At 51.3% G+C, this 20,701-nt stretch overlaps 8 protein-coding genes across 8 annotated transcripts; 7 read left to right on the top strand and 1 right to left on the bottom strand.

Moving 5' to 3' along the window:
* Window positions 1-379: 379 nt before the first annotated feature.
* On the top strand, window positions 380-2,199 carry RHOBTB1 (Rho-related BTB domain-containing protein 1; the record flags this gene model as incomplete). Its single annotated transcript, XM_062949755.1, has 2 exons — window positions 380-1,693; window positions 1,754-2,199. 2 exons carry the CDS (start codon window positions 380-382, stop codon window positions 1,871-1,873), a joined length of 1,434 nt encoding a protein of 477 aa, XP_062796909.1. The 3' UTR covers window positions 1,874-2,199.
* Window positions 2,083-4,501, bottom strand: QC764_700910 (uncharacterized protein). Its single transcript, XM_062949756.1, has 6 exons — window positions 3,846-4,501; window positions 3,518-3,789; window positions 3,358-3,467; window positions 3,171-3,231; window positions 2,504-3,112; window positions 2,083-2,443 (listed from the first exon to the last, which is right to left on the bottom strand). Exons 1-6 carry the CDS (start codon window positions 3,979-3,981, stop codon window positions 2,180-2,182), a joined length of 1,452 nt encoding a protein of 483 aa, XP_062796908.1. The 5' UTR covers window positions 3,982-4,501; the 3' UTR covers window positions 2,083-2,179.
* Window positions 4,502-6,655: 2,154 nt separating this feature from the next.
* On the top strand, window positions 6,656-8,945 carry QC764_700920 (uncharacterized protein; the record flags this gene model as incomplete). The annotated part of the gene is made up of 3 exons (XM_062949757.1): window positions 6,656-7,641; window positions 7,702-8,167; window positions 8,232-8,945. 3 exons carry the CDS (start codon window positions 6,656-6,658, stop codon window positions 8,787-8,789), a joined length of 2,010 nt encoding a protein of 669 aa, XP_062796907.1. The 3' UTR covers window positions 8,790-8,945.
* Window positions 8,946-9,616: 671 nt separating this feature from the next.
* Window positions 9,617-10,147, top strand: QC764_700930 (uncharacterized protein; the record flags this gene model as incomplete). Its single annotated transcript, XM_062949758.1, has 2 exons — window positions 9,617-10,067; window positions 10,104-10,147. The coding sequence occupies 2 exons, from the start codon at window positions 9,617-9,619 to the stop codon at window positions 10,145-10,147; spliced, it is 495 nt and encodes a 164-aa protein (XP_062796906.1).
* Window positions 10,148-10,599: 452 nt separating this feature from the next.
* Window positions 10,600-11,068, top strand: QC764_700932 (uncharacterized protein; the record flags this gene model as incomplete). Its single annotated transcript, XM_062949759.1, has 2 exons — window positions 10,600-10,709; window positions 10,816-11,068. The coding sequence occupies 2 exons, from the start codon at window positions 10,600-10,602 to the stop codon at window positions 11,066-11,068; spliced, it is 363 nt and encodes a 120-aa protein (XP_062796905.1).
* Window positions 11,069-13,267: 2,199 nt separating this feature from the next.
* On the top strand, window positions 13,268-13,698 carry QC764_700935 (uncharacterized protein; the record flags this gene model as incomplete). Its single annotated transcript, XM_062949760.1, has 3 exons — window positions 13,268-13,429; window positions 13,526-13,569; window positions 13,632-13,698. 3 exons carry the CDS (start codon window positions 13,268-13,270, stop codon window positions 13,696-13,698), a joined length of 273 nt encoding a protein of 90 aa, XP_062796904.1.
* A 2,569-nt stretch (window positions 13,699-16,267) lies between these two features.
* On the top strand, window positions 16,268-18,217 carry QC764_700940 (uncharacterized protein; the record flags this gene model as incomplete). Its single annotated transcript, XM_062949761.1, has 3 exons — window positions 16,268-16,649; window positions 16,717-18,176; window positions 18,197-18,217. 3 exons carry the CDS (start codon window positions 16,268-16,270, stop codon window positions 18,215-18,217), a joined length of 1,863 nt encoding a protein of 620 aa, XP_062796903.1.
* A 941-nt stretch (window positions 18,218-19,158) lies between these two features.
* Window positions 19,159-20,668, top strand: QC764_700950 (uncharacterized protein; the record flags this gene model as incomplete). The annotated part of the gene is made up of 2 exons (XM_062949762.1): window positions 19,159-19,985; window positions 20,042-20,668. The coding sequence occupies exons 1-2, from the start codon at window positions 19,644-19,646 to the stop codon at window positions 20,666-20,668; spliced, it is 969 nt and encodes a 322-aa protein (XP_062796902.1). The 5' UTR covers window positions 19,159-19,643.
* Between the last annotated feature and the right edge of the window lie 33 nt (window positions 20,669-20,701).

Raw genomic sequence — 20,701 nt, 5'->3', positions numbered from 1 at the left:
AAGCTGGGACTGCTGGTGAGGGTACCTATTGAAATATATAATGAGGCCTTCAAAGACAGTTGTTACGCCTTGGAAAGATAGTTACGAGATCTTAAAAGATACCTAACATCCTTTTGTAGGAGTCGAGGAAGGTTCAATTTTGTCAGCATATGAATCGCCCATAAAACAGGGTTAGGGTAGACTGTCGATCGCTTCCCCGCAGCAGCAGCAGGTGCATACTACGTTGGGATGCTGTGCTCCCTGCACTGCCCGGCTTCTTTGGCCCCCTAGAATCTGTCACTGCCAAGTCCGAGTTGACCCAGGAGAGGACAAAACGTTGCGGGTCCTGCGCTCCACCCTTCATTTGCAGAATCTCCGTTTGACTAACATTCCACCAACAATGGCCGAAACGGCCGGCCTCGCTATTGGTGTGATAGGGCTGGCAGGCCTATTCACAACATGCGCCGGGTGTTATCAGTTGGTTCGGCGGGGAGCTCGATTGGAAAGGGACTTTAAGCTGCTCGAGACGAAATTCGACAACCAAGAGCTACGATTACTCTCTTGGGGCAAGGCTTGTGGCTTATCGGGGATGGGCATGGAGCAGTACGACAAACGACTCGATGATCCCGTGCTACGATCAAGAGTAACGGCCACTCTGGAGTGTATCAAGGACCTATTCCAGGATGAGTCGCTTCTCAGAAATCGATATGGGCTGGTGCCACCAAAGCAGCGTGGTAGCAATCGTGCACCGGCCCTACAATTGTTGGGTTCAAGCTCCCTGGGTACAAGACGCCCTTTTTTCTTCTGGAAGAAACAACAAAGAGCCTCCCGACTTTGGAATACCGCTTCGTGGGCTATTTCGGACAGAGAACATTTTGCACAACTGATCCAGCATCTTAAAGATTTGAACGACGATCTTGAAGCCATGACACGCTGCTTCGGAGATATCGCTCTCAAACAACGCCATATCGTTGAGGTTGAGATATCCGAAGTTGACGATCTAGAGACACTGGAAGAGATTGCTCTTGCCTCACAAAACGACGAAGATCTCATCTCTGATACCGTCAGTCTGCGTCTCAACTCGATCCGCTCCGCTAGCATCCGGAAAGGACACGACGTCGAGACTTCTGTGTCAACCATCGACGAAACTTTGACCTTCAACCAAGATCGGGCTTTCCAACCCGCCTCTCCACTCAAAGAGTCCCCGATTCGCACGAAATTCAAGTGTGTGGTTGTAGGGGACCGAAATGCGGGCAAAACACGCCTTCTCAGCGCTTTCGCATATAACAGACTTCCAGGACCATACAGCCCAACAGTCTTTGATAGCTGCGTCATCGGCTGCCAAGTAGACGGAGTCGACCTTCAACTTGAGCTCAAAGACACGTCAGGACAGGAAGACTACGACAAACTGAGACCTTTCTCATACAACGGGGCTGACGTAGTTCTTTTGTGCTTCCGCGCCGAGAATCCTACCGCCGCTAAAGACTCGATCCTGGGAAAGTGGACATGGGAAATTAAAAGCTATTGTCCGGAGGTACCCCTTGTGTTGGTTGGACTGAAGAATCCAGATGAAGACGCAGCCGCCGGTCCATTCCAAGAACCGCAAGACTCGGATGACTTCGTCCCTCTCTGCATTACAAAGGACATTGGAGCCACAAGCTACTTTTTTTGTGATCCAGAGACTGGATTTGGGGTGCGCGAACTACTAGAATTCGTGGGTGCTCATCTCATAGCAAAATTAACAATTTAGGTCAAAGGAACTGACCTGAAGCAGACGTTGCGAACCGCTGTTCGGTCTAGCCAACCGCCACCAGCAACACCGACTCGCGTTAAAAGGAGAAGTAGGGTCACGGAAATTGTAAAGGACTTTATGGGGCAGCAGAATGATGGATGAAAGTGTGCCGCGAACCACCACAGGGAACCGTGAAACAGGACGAGTTCGCAAACAGCTGGATGCGAAGCACCAAAGCGTGTCCTATCACTGACATTCGCAATATCCTACCAATGAGCCGAGAGGCAACTATGGAGGTGAAGAAAAGGGATTGGGTAGCTACCAAACGCACATTTTCATCACAACAGGGTATGACAACCGGAAAAGAACAAGGCGCCACAATATTTTACATTTTCCTTCCAGCATCTCGTGGTCTTCTCGACCACTGAAATTGAACAGTAATTACATTAGTACCTTGGGTACATTGCTTCAAATCTCAAATCCCCCCGCAAGATCCATGACCTTTTCGGGGTCATAGATGTCTCTAATTTCTCTCAGTCTCTCCGCATTAGCCTCGCCGTAGAGCTGCTCTGCTGTTGTCCCCGAGATCGCATAGTTTGGATACGAAGTGAAAGATTCTGAGTAGATACCCTCCTCAATAGCCACCTGCTTAAGCGTAGCAATCGACTGCTTCATCCGGTTATACCAATACTCATCGTGGGCAGCGCTGGCCCAGGAGAAGTAAAGATTCAGCTAATGACCAGTCAGTGTCAGGGTCACGGTTAGTGGCAAGGGGTTGATGTTATGACTTACAGGCAGAGGGGAGTCAGCGTGGGGGAAAGCGCTGTCGGTGGCATGTACACCGTACTGGGTGAAAGGTTCTATGTCGTATGACACTGTCGTGCCGGTCTTCAAGCCCTTGGTCAACCCAATCGAGTCCGTCTCATTCTTGATGGCGTCTAGGAACCTCGAGGTCAGTGTCGAAGTCGACACGCTGGCGAAGGTTCCCCGGAGGTTCAGCTTCAGCTCGGCGGGAAAGCTGGCGATGAAGTTGGTCCACTTGCGATTGGGGAGCGTCCCGCTAACCAGAAAAGGGATGCCATCGAAGAGGTCGAAAATGGGGGGCTTCTCAGGGCCATCGTAAAACATGAGAACAAGCGCCGTAGTGCCAAGGGCGCCACCCTCGAGAGTGGTGATGAGTCCCGCCTTGGGATCCGTGTTCTCCGTTTGAAAGAGACGCGTGGCGTTGAGAAGGGCTGGGACAGAGGTAGAGGGGTAGATACGGAGTCCACCCCAGACTCGACCTTGAGGGTGAGTTCGGAAAATTGCCGAGGTCACAATACCAAAGCGATTCTTGCCGCCCTTGAGGGCAAAGAATAGGTCTTGATTGTAACTTGGGCTCGCCGTGGTGACTGTGCCGTTCTGTGACGGAATGTTAGAATAGGTAGGGCCGGACAAGGGGACAAGCATAGGTACTGACCGGAAGGACAATGTTGAAGAGCTCGACCGTATCACAGGTAAGCCCGAACTGATTCGTCTTCCTACCCAGGGGTTAAATACTGTTGTCCGAAATGGTGTTTCCTCATGCATGATGTTGATCATGTCAGGAAAAGAGCAATCGGCATCCGACACCACAACGCAGGATACGCGTGACAGAAGAGACTCACCATGAATAGCCGCCTCCTAGAGTGAAGCCACCGATACCAGGTCCAATCACCCTCCCTCCTACGACGTTGAGTCCGTGTGGTTCAAGCTTGTCATAAACATCGGCCCAGGTCTATCGCTATATCAGTAGGTGCCCATCTTGTTCTGGATTGTTGGACCTACCTGGCCGAACCCAATTTCCGCCGTCTTCTTGTCGGGAGAAAGGACTACCTGGTCCAGTAGTGATAGGGAAATGTGGACGCCTGTGGTGCTAGAGAAGCCTGGATTGGAGGCATGGCCCCCAGACTGGACGGCAAAAGGGGTCTTTGTGTCTCGGATGATCTGAAGAACTCTGGAGATATCTTGACTGGACCCAACGCGAACCACACAGGAAGGGTTTTGATCTGAGGATAGGAACCAATGTTGGGTCTCTTTCTGGTACGTGACCGCCTGGACTGCTCGCGAATGGTTAGTTGCAAAAGACCGAATCAGCTCTCTGCAGGTGTCTTACTTGGGAAGATCACATCACTCGCACTGGTGAGATTTCCGTTGATTTGTTCGCAAACTGATGTGTATGGGAAGACAGTGGCATTCGCACAGCCGAGGCCGAAGGCGATGGCTCCGAGAATGGCCAGAACACGAACCATGGTATGGATTATGCGGTTGATCGTTGCACAACAACACACACTGGACTGGCAGTCTGCAGCATACCTCTAGCCATCCGAGACTGAAGGAGAACGGCTACTTTATGAAGATGGGCTCCCGGGAATTTGAAATGCCCGTCTCCTCACGTCACGCTGCATCTTTCAGTGTCTACTCCTCTCGCTACCTGCCTACCTAAGTTACCTAGTCGTCGTGGGGTCTGAGGGAAACTTGGATCGCCTAGGGGAACGATGCCGGATCCTCGACCCAATGGTAGTCTGGGAGCGGGTGAGGGATCATGCCAGCGAGAACTATCACTATCAGACACCAGACCAAATACAGAGTAATGCCTGTGACGATCCCACGGGAGCCCCACGCTAATACCAGGATTGCGCAGCATCTGACAGCTATCAAGATGGTCAAGATGCTTGGCGGTTGAGCTACTGCACTCCTGGACGGCCCGCGGCGACTCGCCCGCCACAAAATTGGTGTCAAAAATGGTGGGGGACCTTGCGAGAATCCACCTGCCAACCCGATAGCGGAAGCCGAAGGTGGCATGTTGATGGTGGTATGATGCGGGATGCGGCTTTGCTGATGATGAGAATCAGGAACCAGAATTTCGGACACCGAGACGCTTAGCCATAAAGAGTGGCGATTTGCAGGATCTGCAGGCGGAAATGCCTGTCTCAGATGGTCTGCATGCCGACTCCCCATCAGCTAGCTTCAGCTCTACAGCTCTGAGCTGCATAAAACATGGCAAGCAACGCCCGAATACGACCCGCCTTACCATGGATTTCTATCTTCAGTTACGTCGGTCTACATGAACTGGAGTTGCAGGACTGAGTACGTCTTAGAAACGAAAACCGACGATAGTAGCTCAATGGTTGATGGTAACCCCCCAATGCACGATGAAGCCACCTACCTTACACACACCTCCAACCCAACCGAGATGCCAATGGTTCCCGGACCCGAACAGAGGAACTTTCGTCCCTACAAGGATCGGGTGGGTTGCGAGTCAAGGCCAAACTCCACCGATATGGAGAGAAATGCTGTGCATCCGTACGGGCATGTGCAAGTTTGCTGCCTTGGTTTTACAACGGATATTTTCAAGGATTGAACGCTCAACCACCCACCCACTATCCACTAGGCGTACTTGGTCTAGCTGGACTGAACAGCGCAACTCCCACGGCCCATCTCCTCCCCACAGGTCTGGTCAAAACCTGCTTTTCAACCTGTTGAATCTCGATCTCTTCGCCGCAAGTTGGAACCATCACTCGAAACCCCCACCTTCATCGCAAAAAATACCTCCTATTCTTGGGGTAACACATGATTCGTAGCGGATGTGTGGAGCGCCAGCTGAACTGTGAGAAAAGTGATGATGTTGAGCAGCACTAGGAAAAATATCTCCGGAGAGCAGAAGACATATCTAGACTAACAAAACTTGTGCCTGGCCGACAGGGCGGAAGCCCTAAGAGCAACCTAACTGAATCCGGGAGCAACTCATCCTCCCACAGGATGTCTGCTTCCTTACTTAATGTTATAGGTCTATATGCGCTCCTATCTATGCCCCCATTCATCTTATATTTACCTACCTACTCTCTTAAATGTAACCCATTTCGATATGTAAGCCATGAAATAATTTCTCTGACGATCTCCCTTTTGCTGGGAGATGGGTTTGTCAGCCATTCTAGAATTGCAGATTTCACGATGAATCCCATGCTACCGAGCATCGAGAGAAGGAAGCTCAGTGCTTTCAATAACGGAGGTACTGTCACAGTCCACTCGTGATGAGGAGCGGGCTACTCGTGGAGTTTGTTTACCTGGTACTTAGGTAGGGAGTTGCTTTTAGGAGGCGATCTTGCAACACCTTTTCGTGGAAAAAGATTAGCGTAAAACCAACAGGGATCAATATATCATGGGTTGAGTGGCTAAGGAATCCGTTATTTACTGGAACTTATCGAAGTATATCAAAAAGTAGACCTTGTCTTTAGAAGGGCGTTCTTTCGTGTTAGAACACCTAAGGTAATTATTAACAGAGGGTGATGACTTCTTACTCGCAAGATAGTGGCACTAAAACATACTTGAGATTTCCCCAAAGAGAACTACGATGGCTTTAAAAATAATAAATAAGTATCTAAAGATAGTAAGTAGGTATTTAAAGATAGTTACTAGATATATAAAGATGGGAGAGATGCGTATATTCTTTCTCTTCACCACTTTATACCATATCGATGTCTCTTATTCTCTTGTCAGCATACCCCTAGCAGCACTTTCCATTCTTCCTTCTGTTCCTTACAAAAGCCGGAATCGTGATGGGTATCCACAAAATCTATAGTTAAGTCCTATTAAGTTCTGATTTCCACCGGTTGATGCAATCCCGCATCCAAACAGACGGCTGAATGCGTGTGCCGATGTGGAGTCTCTACCGCGTTTCAGACGGCTCATCGGGTGATCTACGCGAGATCTGGCATGGGTCGAACCAGGTTCGATCCACGGCGGTTCGGTTGATCTTGCGACCATTGGTGGAAGAGAACGCCGGAACTGGGTTCATGGTGGTGAAAAAATTGATCATCAATAAGAGGTCCGAGTAGGGCTGTCTTCGGAACTACACTCGAGCAAACGAACATTGAATTCTGTGGGCACGGGAAGATCTGTCCGTGTAATGCTTCCTGGCTGCAAATGCCGCATTATAGAAATAGTTTAAATTTAAATCAACAAAAGATTCTCTTTTTGCGTGAATGGACGGCATCTGATGGAAAAAGTTTCTCTCTTGGAGGCGATTTCATCATGAACGACATGGCTTTGGTTGAGCTGCTGTTTCTTTCGCTTTTTACAATACCAGGCGTCCATGCGCTTCCTCCGCGCAAAGGTATAGCATGGCCTGCCCCAGTCCCTGCTTCTTCAGTACCCCCCATTGAGTGGAGTGACATTGGAGCTCCCATCTTTCAGCCATCGAGCGACTTTCCCCAGGCTCAACACTCGTCAAGCAAGAAAGTGTCTGCCGCAAACATCAAAGTTGCCTCGAGTTCTCTACCACCCGTGGTAGACTGGCGCAACCGATCAGGGGTCAACTTCATCACCACCACTCAAGACCAAGGAGTCTGCCAGTCTTGCTGGGCCTTTGCCGTGACAGCCCTCATCGAATCCCAAGTCAGGATAGAACACTCTGTCTGGTCAAAGCGAAGCGAGGCAGACGTTCACGATGGTATCGGGGCGATTTGTGAGACTACCGGCAGTGCAGAAGCGACACTGCAGTATGTTGCAGGGAATACCAACTCCTCGACCCACGGGGGTGAGAAGCCAGGCATTGCTGACTGGGCGTGCGATCCCTATCAAGACAGTACAACAGCGCATGTCCACTGCAGTGACCGGTCGGGGAGAACTACGCATATCGGGAATTTCCAAGCTATTGGTGCCATCGAGGATCAAAAGAGGTGGCTCCATGAGTACGGACCTATCGTGGCAACATTTATCCTGTATGACAACTTTGGTGAGTGGAAGCCTGACCCAACGAATCCACATCATGTGTATGCGTGGGACGGTGCATCAGGCAATACGGGCAACCACATCGCCCTGGTGGTTGGTTATGATGATGAAAGAGGGGCGTGGATCATGAAGAATTCTTGGGGCAAGGCCTGGGGTGACGGAGGGTTTGTTTATTTTGCGTAAGTCTGTTCTGTTCTGTGTTGGCTGAAGTTAAAAGGGCTAACCAAAGCTGTACCCAGATACGATAATGCGAACATCGATATTTGGGTCAAATATGGCCTCAGAAACGTTAACCCCGACCCTTGGACTCGGAGGAGGCACCAAAGCGGGAACATGATGCAGTCCGGGGACGGAGAGACTCATAGGAACTTTGAGCTGCTTTTGTCTGATCCGGTCAAGGGCATTAGACACATCTCGAGGAACGGCGACACTGGTGAATGGATCGAGGTGTCACAGCTGTCAAGCGATGAGGGTGTGGGTGTCCTTGGTCAGCCGTCCATCATTGGAACCTCCAGAAATCGAGACTTCCATGCTGTGGCTGTTACTGAGGATAAAAGCATACAGCAGTGGACCTACACGGACAAGAAGTGGTCGCAGGTGTCGAGCCTGGGGCAATCGAAAGTGGATGGATTCACGGGATTCACGCAGATTGATGACGGGTCCTTGCTACTTGTAGTAAGGCATATCGATGGGACTTTAAATGAGGTGAGTGGCCTACCGGCGGATCAGGCGTGTTGGGTTTGAACTAACCAAGGTCATCACCGAATAGTACCGGCAAGAGCCTCAGTCCACAGCCTGGAAAATGATGCAGTCGCCAATTGCAAAGAACATCACCCAGAGTGGTGCAAGCCTTGTGCAATCCAACATTGGATTCGACATGTATGATCTTTCCGGAAACTCTGACGGCAATCTTTACACAGTTGCCGTTCGGAAAAACGGCAAGATGCAAACGTTCTGGAGAGAAGGAAAGTCGGACACATGGAATGAGGGCGAGGCTTTCGGAGAAGGAGTCCCAGGGGACGCAGTTCCCGTCATGATCCAGGACAACTTTGACACAAGGGATGAGACTACTCCGTGCGGCTTTCAGTTGGTTGTTGCCGTTAATGGGTCTGTGGAGCACTGGCGATGGCGTCCACAAATGGGAGAACAGTGGGAAATGATCCAAAGGGTAACAGCTGGCCCGGGTCAAGAGGTAAAACAAGTCTGGAGTCTGGTGCAAGGGAGCTCCGCTGGGAAAATGCATATGATTACCGAAAGTCGAGAAGGCATGGTTGACTATTGGGAATGGGATGGAATGTGGTCGCTGATCGATAAGTTGGACGTGTAGACAGGATGACAATACGGTATCGGTGATGCGAGTGATGGAGGGAACCGGCCGCGGCCCAGCTACAAATGCACCTAAGAAGAAGAGCCTCTCGATCAACTATCTTTAAACATCTCTCCACCAGCTTGAAAAGTTTAATTAGCATCTTTTATTAGGGCCTTTGTACAAATGATAGCGTTCATTACTTATTGTCAGCAACCAGAGTGGCCGCCTCGCCTGCCATGGCCATCTCGGTGTAAACGCGTAGGTAATCATGTCGAAGAAGGTCACATGATTGTGGACGGTTGAATGGAGATTTGGAAAAGTCAGGTGGACAACTAAACGTATCGAAAGGAAGGGAACTAGGGACCTGTTTCATATCAGTCGTTCATTCGACAAGTTGGGGCCCCAACTTGCTTATGTTGTTTTCTCTACAAATTGAAAAAGAGGAAAAATGAGACCTTGTATACCTTTATGCCTCTTAAACTTGTACCTGGGCAGGTACCTTGGAACAATCCAAAGCTTGACGAGGGACTGTGTTTAACCCTAACCCTAGGATATGATAACGTGACGACACCCTGAATTGGCTGCTCCAGGCGGGTGACCCACAGTTTGTTCCCGTGTATCCCGAACCAGCAAGATGGCGATGCTGTCTATCTGCACCATCCCTCCGACCGCAGGACACGAAAATACCATAATCTTCCTTCACGGTCGCGGAGACACAGCCAGAAACTTTATGCACTCTTTCCCGGAATGGGGAATCACGATCCCTCCCTGAGCTGTTTCCCTCGGTCCGTTGGGTCTTCCCTCAAAGCGAGTTGCGCTCTCCTGTTAGATTCCCCGGCGCCCGCATGTCGCAATGGTTTGACACCTGGGACATTGCCAATTTACACCAAAAGGAAGAACTCCAAATCGAGGGCCTGAAGGAAAGCGTCGCAAGTATCCGATTGCTTGTGAACAGGGAGGTGGCCAGCTTGGGTGGACAGCGAGAGAAAGTCGTCCTTGCAGGGCTGAGTCAGGGCGGCGCGACGGCTGTGCATACAGTTCTCAACGTAGCCAAAGGCCTTGGGGGTCTCATGGTCTTCAGTGGGAGGATGCCCTTTTCCGGCAGAACATTAGCCAAAATGAGATCGATATTGGATCTGGCCGAGGTCCCTGAGGACGACAGCGCAGTGCGGACGACACCCGTGCTGGTGCAACATTGCACCGACGACCCTCTTTCTAGGGTCCAGAATGGACGGGAGGTCCGGGACAGCCTCTCAAGCTTCGATGCTCAGGTGGAATGGCGGGAGTACCCGACTGGTGGGCATTGATTTCACTCTCCGCATGGTATCCAAGACGCTGCCGCCTGGCTACGTGCCCGGGTGTTCAATGAGAATTGATTGATACACGTTTGGTTGCTATCACGCCACTTGGGAACTTAGCATGACTCTGACCCCACGAGACCGGACGGCAGTGTGGATCCAAACGCCGTCTTCACCCGGCGACACGGACTTGTTGTCTCAAGCTATACCTAAAACGCCGCATTTGGTCTCGGTCCGCTGCGGCGTGGGCGCCGGCATTGGGTCCGGATCACGAAATCTCACCCTACTTGGACACGTGGATGATAATACCGAGGCAACCTCTTCCTGTCCCTTTTCCCGCCAGCATCAATCAGTCACTGCAAGGACAAATCATTTGGGACGATGATTCATCTGATACAACGCGAGAAGACGTCTAATCATCCATCCCTGTCGTGTTATGAACTTACGGGGCCCTCGCCAGTTTTGCCACAGATTGAACCTGAAGCTCGTGTCATCCATGATCCATCCGCTGTCACTCCGGGTGTCGGCGAATGCGTCGCCGCACTAATAAACAGCAACTCCCCGCTTTATCGTTTTCTCCCTTCTTGAACTTTTCTTCAAGGTCCAACTCCCCCTCAGTTCCGCTCAACCGGACAGTCCCGTACGTATAATTTTGACAAGATTGCGCATCATGCAAGTCATTGCTAATATCCAGTACTCGATTAGATCAGTTGTGGCAGACAATCACCGCTCGCTTGTTTCAACAGATTAAAAATGGCCTTCATCACCAGGCTTGTCAGCATCACGAACTTTGCCGTTGCCACTACAGCGCTGTGTTTCCAGGTGACCGTTTTATATCCCTGGCATAAGCAGCTCGACGAGGACTTTGAGGCGCTCAAGACAGAACACCTGAAGGTACTGGATGCCATCAACAAGCTGACGGGGAGTCAACTTAAACCCGTCGAACCCGCCCATCCTCGAAAGGGATCCAGTCTGTGGGAGAAGATCTCAGGCCGATAAATGGACACCAAAGAGCAGGGAATATTTGATGGGATCAAGCGTCATGCTGCCGATACGCCATGATCGCCAGGTCGGATGCAGTGGAGTCCCGGAGCTGTCCCGAGGTCCGTGCCAAGCATCACCGGCCCGATGACATCACCCCGGAGGTGAATTTCCGAGATGGGAACCCAGTACACCTCTTGAAGTCTCCACACGACGGTCACGATTTATGACGATAAGGACAGAGTCGGGTCTCTCTGGACAATACTCATTGGAACGGAGGCTAGGGAGGGCCGATGGTCTTGCTGACACTGATTACAACGTTTACTGACAAGACCATGTCTATTTTTATCTCTATTTAATATACACGCCTTTTAATTTGATGCAGGTTTACTTCAAAGACGCCTATTGCCCTGCTTTACGTTTGCACATCAAAGACATTGGGCAACTCAACACCACTGTGGCAATGCACACGAGCTTCTTTCGTGGCGGAGTTTGGGGATGTTGAAGGCGAGGAGCATGGTGCGGCAAACTGACGAAGCTTCTCATTACATGGTACAGTCTTTTGGCAGGGCTGACATTGCTATGGATTCACCTCAGAATTTACAAGTGTTTATGCTTTTTTTCGCTGTTGCAGCTCTGTGAGTTCGCCTTACGCGCGGAGCATAGTGGCGCAGCGACACCACGGCGAGGCAGCCAACCGGCTTACCTGTAGGCCTCCTTGAGACTTTATCATTCCTGTACCATTGAGCTACAAGTACAGCTATTGAACCGATTGTTTGGAAACTTTGACCTCAACTTCAGCCGCGCGCGTACTTTGCAACTTGGTTCGAATCACAATGCCCATTTCACTCACAGCACCAGATCAAGGCGCGTCTCAGAAGGTGAACTTCACAGCCTTCCCACGCCTACCAGCTGAGATTCGACGAGAGATCTGGAGCATTGCTGCTTCCACCGCTGGAAATACTCCGTCGGTCTCGCTCACCCCAGGCATCAGCTTCTACACCAAGCAGCACATGTCACAAGACAACCAAACCATTTCACCACCTCGGTTAGTTGTCCAGGAGCCCTACAACCAAGCCCTTCTTCAAACCAACACCGAGGCCCACGACGTGGCGTTGAGGTCGCCTGGTCCCATCCGGGATTTTAACCCGGAAATCGACATCCTGTACATGACCATATCCGATGCCTTCGAATACTTCATAAGACACGAATCATGCCAGTATTGGGCATCAAAAGTTCAGCACATTGCGCTACCGTTGGGCCAAGCAGGAATAATGGGTGAGATACCCGTTTACACACGCGAACCGGGTCGGCTACCAGCTCTGAAAACCATATCGATTGTTTTCCCCGCTTCATCGGGCACGTTTTCATGCTTTCAGCCGATGGAACAGCTGGATGAACAGCTTCAAAATATGGCCTTGAGACGCTTGACCGACGTGGAGCTCGAGGGAATCACGGTCAAGTCACAGTTTAACTACAATACTTGGGCCGGTGATCTACCATTCAATTATTCCAGCACTGGGGCCAAATATCTGGCTGCGTATGGGGAGGCCCTAAAACGCGAAGCAGAGGTGGTTCGTATTAATCAAAAGTATTCCCTGAAAGAAGGGACGACGATTCAGTGGGAGGGCAGGTGTTTTGAGCCGTGGTCGAGCCGGAAGAGGTTTTGTGATCGCGTCATGTATTGAACATTCAAGTCTCGGACTACACCATGGTGCGAGCTAAGAAAAACGAATTTATACCATTATTTTATCGAGTCGGGTGTGCTGCTCATCGGCCGTGTCTATGCGTTCCTTCCCCGTTGTGTTTTGATCCCTGATGCCATTCGACCGTGGTCATTACTCCGCTCAGCGACGTGCTTTCCCATTCTTATTGAAGCAGTCTTCGGACCTTCCACTCTTCCCAAGCCAGACTCCGCTGCCTGTCGGTTCCAGCCCTGAAGGCTGCCTGTTCACAGACCATGGTTGCCACCCCCGCAGGCCAAATATTTACCACCAATGGACTCAGTTCATCAACGGTTAGCAGGCGGATAATCTTGCTCGACCATTCGTTGGATTCATGATCACGATTCCTTGCAGTCCTTCGGATTCAACAACCTACTTCAGCTCCCCTGAAGAGATCACCAGTGCTCAGCGGTTGGATTTCAGGGTCTAACATGGCGAGTTTATTGCCCGTGCTGTGCCCCTGTCAGCCACCAAGAGGGCTCTTCTCCAGCCCATGGTGAACAAAGGCGAGCGAGTGGACCCATCGAAGCTCGCTGAGATTGTCATTAACGTCAAGGATGGCAAGTCTGCTCAGTTGGTCAACCTCGGGATGCCGACCACCACTGCCACCGACGCCGACGACAAGGCCCTTTTCAACAATGGTCTTTTTGATGGAGTGCGTCTGCTGGAATTTGCTGCCCGATGACGGTTCCCCCTCGTTGTCCTATCTCTCGATTGTGTAAGGCACACCAACAACTGGTTCTTCGGCAAGTTGCCTTTGGACAAGGCGCTCATTTTCAATGGGTATCTGTTCGGGTAAGTTGCATTGCATTTCGTGTCCTGGTTTGTCAATGCACTAGAACTGACATTTCTCTTAGGCCATGGGACATCGCCAAGTATAACGAGCTCATGCCAAAGGCTCCAGAGAGGGATTGCGTTTGTTAGTGATAATTAGGGGCATGAGCAAGCGACTCGGGGGCATGAGCGAGAGATTGGGAATCTGGAACGAGGGCTAGGAGATGGATGTGAGGGTCTGCAAACGAACTGTTGTGTGGCTAGGAGCCGGATGTGAGGGCTTGGGAACGAGCTGTCGTGTTGTTATTTTTCGTTTGCTAACGCTTTGCGTCTGTAGGGTTCTAATCGTCTCCGGTTCAAGTCATTAATCGATCGCTGTGTTGGCGGGGTTAATGCTCGGTTTGAAATTGCTTTTGAGTTGCCGTCTTCCACTGAAGTTGCCCTCTTCCACTGAGATTGAGGACGACCCCGAGATGGACAGGGACACCAAAGTCTGGCCCCCGTATTACCTGGATACGGATAAGTACAACACTATAAGGCCGCGCCCGGATCTTGTCCTAATAGTTCGACGCCCCGATTGGTTTGACTTGGGCTTCGGAATTCGCCAGAGGGCCCCCAAGAACTATCCGAGTCTTCAGCAAATCTACCTAAGTTCGACGTGGGTCTCAGTATTGTCAAGAGAAGAGTTAACGTTGTTTACAATGCGTTCGGTTGTAACCCATACGACCGGGACTTCAACCCCGACGACTGGTTCAAGCCACTTGCTCAAGCGCGACCTTCTCACCGGTTCTGGGTTCTGGAAGTCTCTGGCAACTGCCAACATGAACCTTCGGCCATCGTCGAGGGAGGCAACAGGAGATGAGCCTGTGGACGGCATGGCGACCATGGCACTTCGGCGGCCCCAGTCACTTCCTTGCTTCTCTGTTGTGGACAACATTTACCCCACGCCGAAGGAGCTCTGCCTTGGCTACGTGGTTGAGGGACTGCGAGATGAACTCGTGAATATTTTACCGTGGCTCGCATGGGCGTCTATGTCATCCTGGGGTGTGCTGGAACTGGCATGACCCAGACGCTTGCTGCCATGGTGGGGGGCAATCATTGGCCAACAAGTGGCAGTTCAAGCTATCCGCTGCATTCTGGTTGTGGCTCACCCTGAAGCAGCTAGAAAGAAACACTTTTCTTTTGCCCTATCGTCTCAGGGAGCTCAGAGAGTCCATCCGCGCTGACCATCAGTTCGCAGAGATTGTTACTTGGGTTGAAGGTGAGCAGGAAACAGATTTGGGCCAACAATCGGCGGAGAGCGCACGTGATCTGGAGATCAAGATCATCAGACTCTTAGGGATGGTGATCAAGGAGGCCGATGTGGTTTGTACGATCCACATGCCGCCGGCGACAAGCAGTATGCGGATTTCAACGGGACCGCCGAGGCTGTGGTGTTGGACGAGGCTGGTAGTATGCTGCAGCCGGATACTCTCTTGGTCTGGGGGAATGGGTTGCGGCCATGTTTCATGGCTGGTGATGAGAAGCAGGTTCTGTCGACGGACACGAGGCAGCATTTGAACAACCACTTCGCGTCCCTATCGAAGGTCTCCGTGCTCAAATAACTTCGGCGCATCGGCTATCCTGTTTTGTATTGTAGTGCCAGATGTAACAGGCATTGGAAGATAGTAAATATGTTTCAAAATGTTGATTAATAGGTACCTTGAAAGATAGTGAGTAATGCCTCCACGTGAAGAAATTGATTATATAGATCTAATCTGATAAGAAAAGCCACCTGGTACGCAAACACCACAGCTAGTCATTATGGTGCTTGAGCAAAAGGGAATCAGGGAGGGTGTGGTAGAAGGTCGCCATATTCTCTTCTTTTCCTCGCTCCCCTTCGCCAATTCACACCACAGGGCAGTTTGCACCAGTTCAGTTCTCACCTCAACCTTTGGACCACAGTCCTGATGCCGACTTAACCGTGTTCCACCCGTAACACCAGTGGACTTGGCTCAGCACTTGGCTCCCTTGGCTCTCGCTTGGCTTTCGATCAAAGAGCTTAAATCCTTATACCAAGCAGCAAAGCCAATCAAGATCAAAAACGTCAGAAACAAGCGCAACATCGCTCATCCCGATCCTGGGTCTCAAAAGGCCGCCACTTCAGGCTGCACTCTTTCAAGCCTTTTGCCCCTGTCTGGAAAACCACAGCCTCCCAAAAGCAGCTCCATTATATTCGCCGAAAATAGAACTGCCGTGATCTCAACCCCATAGCCGCTCCACCAAGCAAGGCAGCGCGCTACCTTTATAGTTCTTACTCTACCACGAGGACAACTAAGGAATGGCAGTTCCAGAACCCACTATTAATGGCTGAAAAGGGTTTGATGGGCCAGTGGATCAACAACGGGCACTTGCTCAGAAAGCGCTGGACAAAAGCCGATCCTTGCCAGTTTGCCGAAGATCGAACAGGGAGCCATGTCAAATAGGGGTAGCCCTTCTCATCGCATCAGTCCTCGGCGTCAGCTTCTCATCCGCTGGCGATGCTTGGCATCAGGCTGCTGACACCAGGATTTAAGGTCAAAATCCTTAAGGACCGCAACCATGATGATCGGGAACATTTCTCTCCGTACCGAGCTCTTGTAGCCCTTTGCTTCTATTCCTTCTTGTCCAGAAGAAGTGGCACAGGTTACCACCCTACCTACCACACGACACACCACGGCAGGGACAATACGCGCACACCATGGCAAACGAACACCTCACAGTCGATCCGGACGAGGACAACGTGCCTCTGATGAAGAGCCCTGTTGTCCGCGTCAAGTCTTTTCCCAAGGAAAGCCCATCGCCAGCCGACGGTCAAGGGGGCAACCCCAATCTCGAAAGCCTCGGTTGGAGGGAGTCGGACGATGATCACCCAGAGTTTGAGAAGCACGCCGAAGCGACGAATATCGAGGTCTTTTACGACCTCTTTTTTGCTGCAATTCTGTGCGTCTTTGCAGAGGTGCAAGATGTGACCAACTTGCAACAGCTCAACAGCTTCATCGCTTACTTTGTGCTGCTGTGGCTGGGCAATTGGGCTCTATTGGGCCTCTTCGATGTCCGCTTCATAACGGATAGTATTTTTGGTAAGTCTTCCCTCCTGTCGGGCTGGGCATTACTCATAGAGAATATGACTAACCGTCAAGTTCACAGAACGATCCATACGAGCGGTGCATTTTGGTGTCATGGTTGGCTTTGCAGTTGTTGCACCAACGTGGTCCCTATACGAAAATAAATCCCAGACATACCGAACCCTCTCCCTTATCCTCATGGCGTCTCGGCTTGCCATGGCCTCACAATACGGATCCATCATGTGGCACATTCGAAGATTCAAGAAAACCAGGCTACCCATGGGGATGATGGTGGCATTAAATCTTGTTTCTGCCATCATCTATCTCGGCGTTGCATTTGCCTTCAAGGACGGCACAGACAGCAAGCTATACGCCATTTGGTTCATCATGATCGGCCTGGAGACCCTCATCACCATTGTCTTATCCCTTAAGTTTCAAGTTCTGAGCTTCTCGGGCACGCACATCGTCTCCCGCATGTCGCTTCTCAGCTACATCTTCATGGGCGAAGGGATCATCACCGTCCTGAGCGCCGTCACCAAGGTTGTGATAAATCACAATTCGTGGACAAGCGCCACAATAGGTAACGTGGCCGCGGGAATCTCCAACCTCTACCTCATTTACATGATCTACTTTGACTGGAGGAGGAACCTGAGGATGCCGCTTTATAAAGAGCTTCTGTGGTCATTCCTCCATTTCCCCTTCCACCTCTTTTTAAAGCTTTTCATCCTCGGCTCATCGCAGTTTGTCATCTGGTGGAAAGTTATCGAAACTTATCTCTCTACCAACAAGATGTTCATGACCGCCTTGAAGGCAGGGGATGACCCCGGCTTCAATGTGACCACATCGTGGTTCGTCTCAACCATCAACGGAACTCTCAACGAGGTGTTTCAGCTCTACAGGCCAAAATATGATGTAACCCCTCAATCGATCAGCGATGGGTTGGCATTGCTCATGGAAATCCCCGATGACTTCTGGGCCACAGTCCACGATGTACCAGAAGAGGAATTCTTGAACAATGAAACAGTCAGCCACATCATCAACGCCTTGGCGGAACTGCTTACTGCTATGCAGAATTCACTCTTTGCAACATTCAATGTCAACGGGTACTCGGCCTTTGAAGGTAGCGACGAGGTTTTCAAGAACGCTGCGGAACTAGAGGAACGGGTTTGGGAGCTGAACTGGGGCAAGTTCAAGCTCGTTTTCACCTACGCCTACGTCGCCGCGGGGCTCACACTCATCACAATGAACCTCCTCTACATCGTCTCTCGCAACGGAGGCTGGACTCCCTTCAACTATGTCCGCAAAGGTCTCAACTTCCTCATTGGCGTCGGCCTTTGCCTGGTCACGTTGATAACCCTCAACACAGAGCAGGTCCTTCAACTCTGGGGGACACCCTGGCCGTTGCCGATTCTTGTCATTACCCTCTTTGTCGTTCTCATCCTTAACCATCTGCCTCAGCCACCACCGATTTTCTTCAATGGAGCCAACACCAAGCGCCTGGGTGGTGACAAGCGGAAGAAGCAGAAGACCGGGTGGGGTGTTGTCAGGCAGATGGGCTTCAGAACTGGAGCTGCGCCGGCTGAGAAGGATACCGGGTATCCAGGTGCTGGGTCTGCTCACCCACAGGAAGGGTATCAAGCGCCTGCGCCGGGGTACCAGCAGCAGGACTCGCCGGTGGTTTCCGAGCAACAACGCCAGTATGAGCAGCAATATCTTCAACAGCAGCAGCAGCAGCAGCAACAAGTATATTCTCAACAACAGCCACAGTATCAAGAGGTAGATATTGCAGGATATCCAGAGCGGCAGCAGTATCATCAAGGATATCAGCAGCATCACCAACGGCAGCAAGGTCAAGGATATGGACGGGCTCCGTATCAGCAGGGCTATTGATTCGGCCTTCTGTTGCACCAAAAATCAGTGTGGGATGATTTTTCTTTTTAGCGGGAGTCTCAAAATGGTTCTTTTATACATGTAAATATTGTCGTAAATGATGTAATTGTTAATGTCAGTGTCATCATTCAATGTAGAATCATCGGGGTTCATTGGGGCTTTATCTTGTTCGGTAGACTGCAGTGCAAAAGCTACGGGAAGACCGTCGTCTCCTTCAGCGGTACAGGTGCGAGTTCATCATGAATGGTCTGAATATGAAGCTCGAGCTTACATCCGTGGACGTTTAAATGCCATGGTGTACCTATTCTGTGTCAAGACACAGATCACTGTCTCTTATTGTGCAGCGAGCGGTCCGGGAACTGTCAGCGTCATGGGATGCTGCTTTCCCCATATTCCCGAATTGCCGACTTGCATGGTTCTCCACCCCCGCAAGCTTTCGATCGATGTTTGGGGAGTTGGCTTCTCATCCCGCAAAACCCGCCCACGGCGCACACCAATAGCATGCCGTAGGTGGTCCCCCCACTTCCTCCTCTTGGGTCGTCCCTTTTGTGACATCCCCATCAAAACAAGGGCATTGATGCTCCAAAAGCATCGAGACAAGACAGCTGCTCGAACAAGAGACAAAGAGATGAAGACGATTTTGACTTTCAGCCTCCGCGGAAATAGCCTATCCCAGTCGGCTGCCAGCGGCCGAGGCACGAGGCGTCAAAAGGCTTGGGCTCTCTATCCACCCGGCCGCTATCCCTCTTTGGGAGTTTCCCTTAGCAAATCTGACGTAAACGCCGAGAGAGAGCCACGAAAACAGTTGACGGTTGGCTCGCTTTGGAGCAAAACATTTAGTCACAGGTTGACCCTTCCTGCCCTTTTCGAAGCCTGAGAGCTCGCTCGTGGCACCATGGCTTTGTATGGCAACATACCGCTTAATAAAGATGGATTCTTCGTCAGCCATGCGATCGTCCAGGGTTTTGCCCGCTCTTTCCGTTGTGTGACTGGTGTTGCTCCTCCCAGGAATTCCTCCCTCCTGTCTCACGTCTTAAAACCCCACGAGCACTCCAGATGCCATGAAAAGAATATCAGATCGACCTTTTCACCATCCAGTTCACTGACATCGCAGCCAAGATGTCCTTCACCCGCTCACCCTCCAACACGCACGTAACCCGAAAACCACCCACCGAGAAGCCAAGGTCGTCATGGTCAACACTCCACTTCGATGTTGACGCCCACGTCAACCCGTTCTTTCCTTCCTCATTCCTGCCCCGCTTTCCCCGGGCCGTGGCGCACTTCCTCGGGTACCGCACCCCTCATCCTCCAGCGGCGCATCCGAAGCCCCCACTGGGCAATATTCCCATGATATTCTGGGCCGTGGTGGGGATATTCAGCAGCTTGGCCTTGATCGGGGCGGTAGGGCAGGAGATCCCGGCGTTTGGGGAGAAGGGGGTGCCGGTTATCATTGGGAGTTTTGTATGTTGTGTTCCGGCTCTTGTTTCTCTCGAATGTGTTTGCTGATATCAACATAGGGTGCTGCCGCCGTGCTGGACTTTTACGCAATCGAGTCGCCGCTTGCCCAGCCCCGCAACGCCATCCTCGGTCAGATATTAGCCAGTATCACGGGGATTATCGTCTGTAAACTGTTCGCCTTGCTGGGGCCGGAGGAGTTTGAGCGTGTTCGATGGCTGGGAGGGGCGCTGTCATGCGGTCTCGCCACGGCGGTTATGGCCCTGACGGGAACGGTGCACCCGCCTGCTGGAGCCACGGCTCTGATGGCAGTGGTGGATGATGATGTGAGCAGGCTAGGGTGGTATGTGTTGGTGCCTGTCTCACTGGGGTGTGGCCTCATGCTGATAGTGGCCCTGCTTGTTAACAACATTCAGCGGAGGTTCCCATTCTACTGGTGGTCACCTAGTGAGACGGGGTTGTTCTGGAACCAAGCGGCGAGACAGGAGCAACAGAGACAAAAAGAAGAGGAAAGCAGGCCAAGGCTGGAAAAACCTGGGGCATCGGCCATCAGCAGCACTGATTCTGAAAGAGGGATGGGGGAGGATGCCGAGGTGGTCATCAAACGTGGGGAGGTCATAATACCCGAGGGGATCACATTGCGGCCTGAGGAGGTGCTGTGGTTGGAGACCATCAGTCAACGGTTATGAGGTGAGAAGGAAATAATAATACGAAGAATAGAC

The sequence above is a fragment of the Podospora pseudoanserina genome (genome assembly GCF_035222485.1).
Source record: "Podospora pseudoanserina strain CBS 124.78 chromosome 7 map unlocalized CBS124.78p_7, whole genome shotgun sequence".
NCBI classification, from domain to species: Eukaryota; Fungi; Ascomycota; class Sordariomycetes; order Sordariales; family Podosporaceae; genus Podospora; species Podospora pseudoanserina.
Note: the sequence above shows the minus strand (reverse complement) of the source record. Positions and strands in the feature narration are given on the sequence as shown.

What these genes read in the sequence shown, in the direction of transcription:
- QC764_700910 (XM_062949756.1), bottom strand. Translation starts at nt 3,981, where the DNA reads ATGGTTCGTGTTCTGGCCATTCTCGGAGCCATCGCCTTCGGCCTCGGC. An exon ending in GAGTGATGTGATCTTCCCAA is followed by an intron (nt 3,790 to 3,845) that starts GTAAGACACCTG and finishes ATTCGCGAGCAG; the next exon opens with TCCAGGCGGTCACGTACCAG. An exon ending in CTAGGAGGCGGCTATTCATG is followed by an intron (nt 3,232 to 3,357) that starts GTGAGTCTCTTC and finishes ACCCCTGGGTAG; the next exon opens with GAAGACGAATCAGTTCGGGC.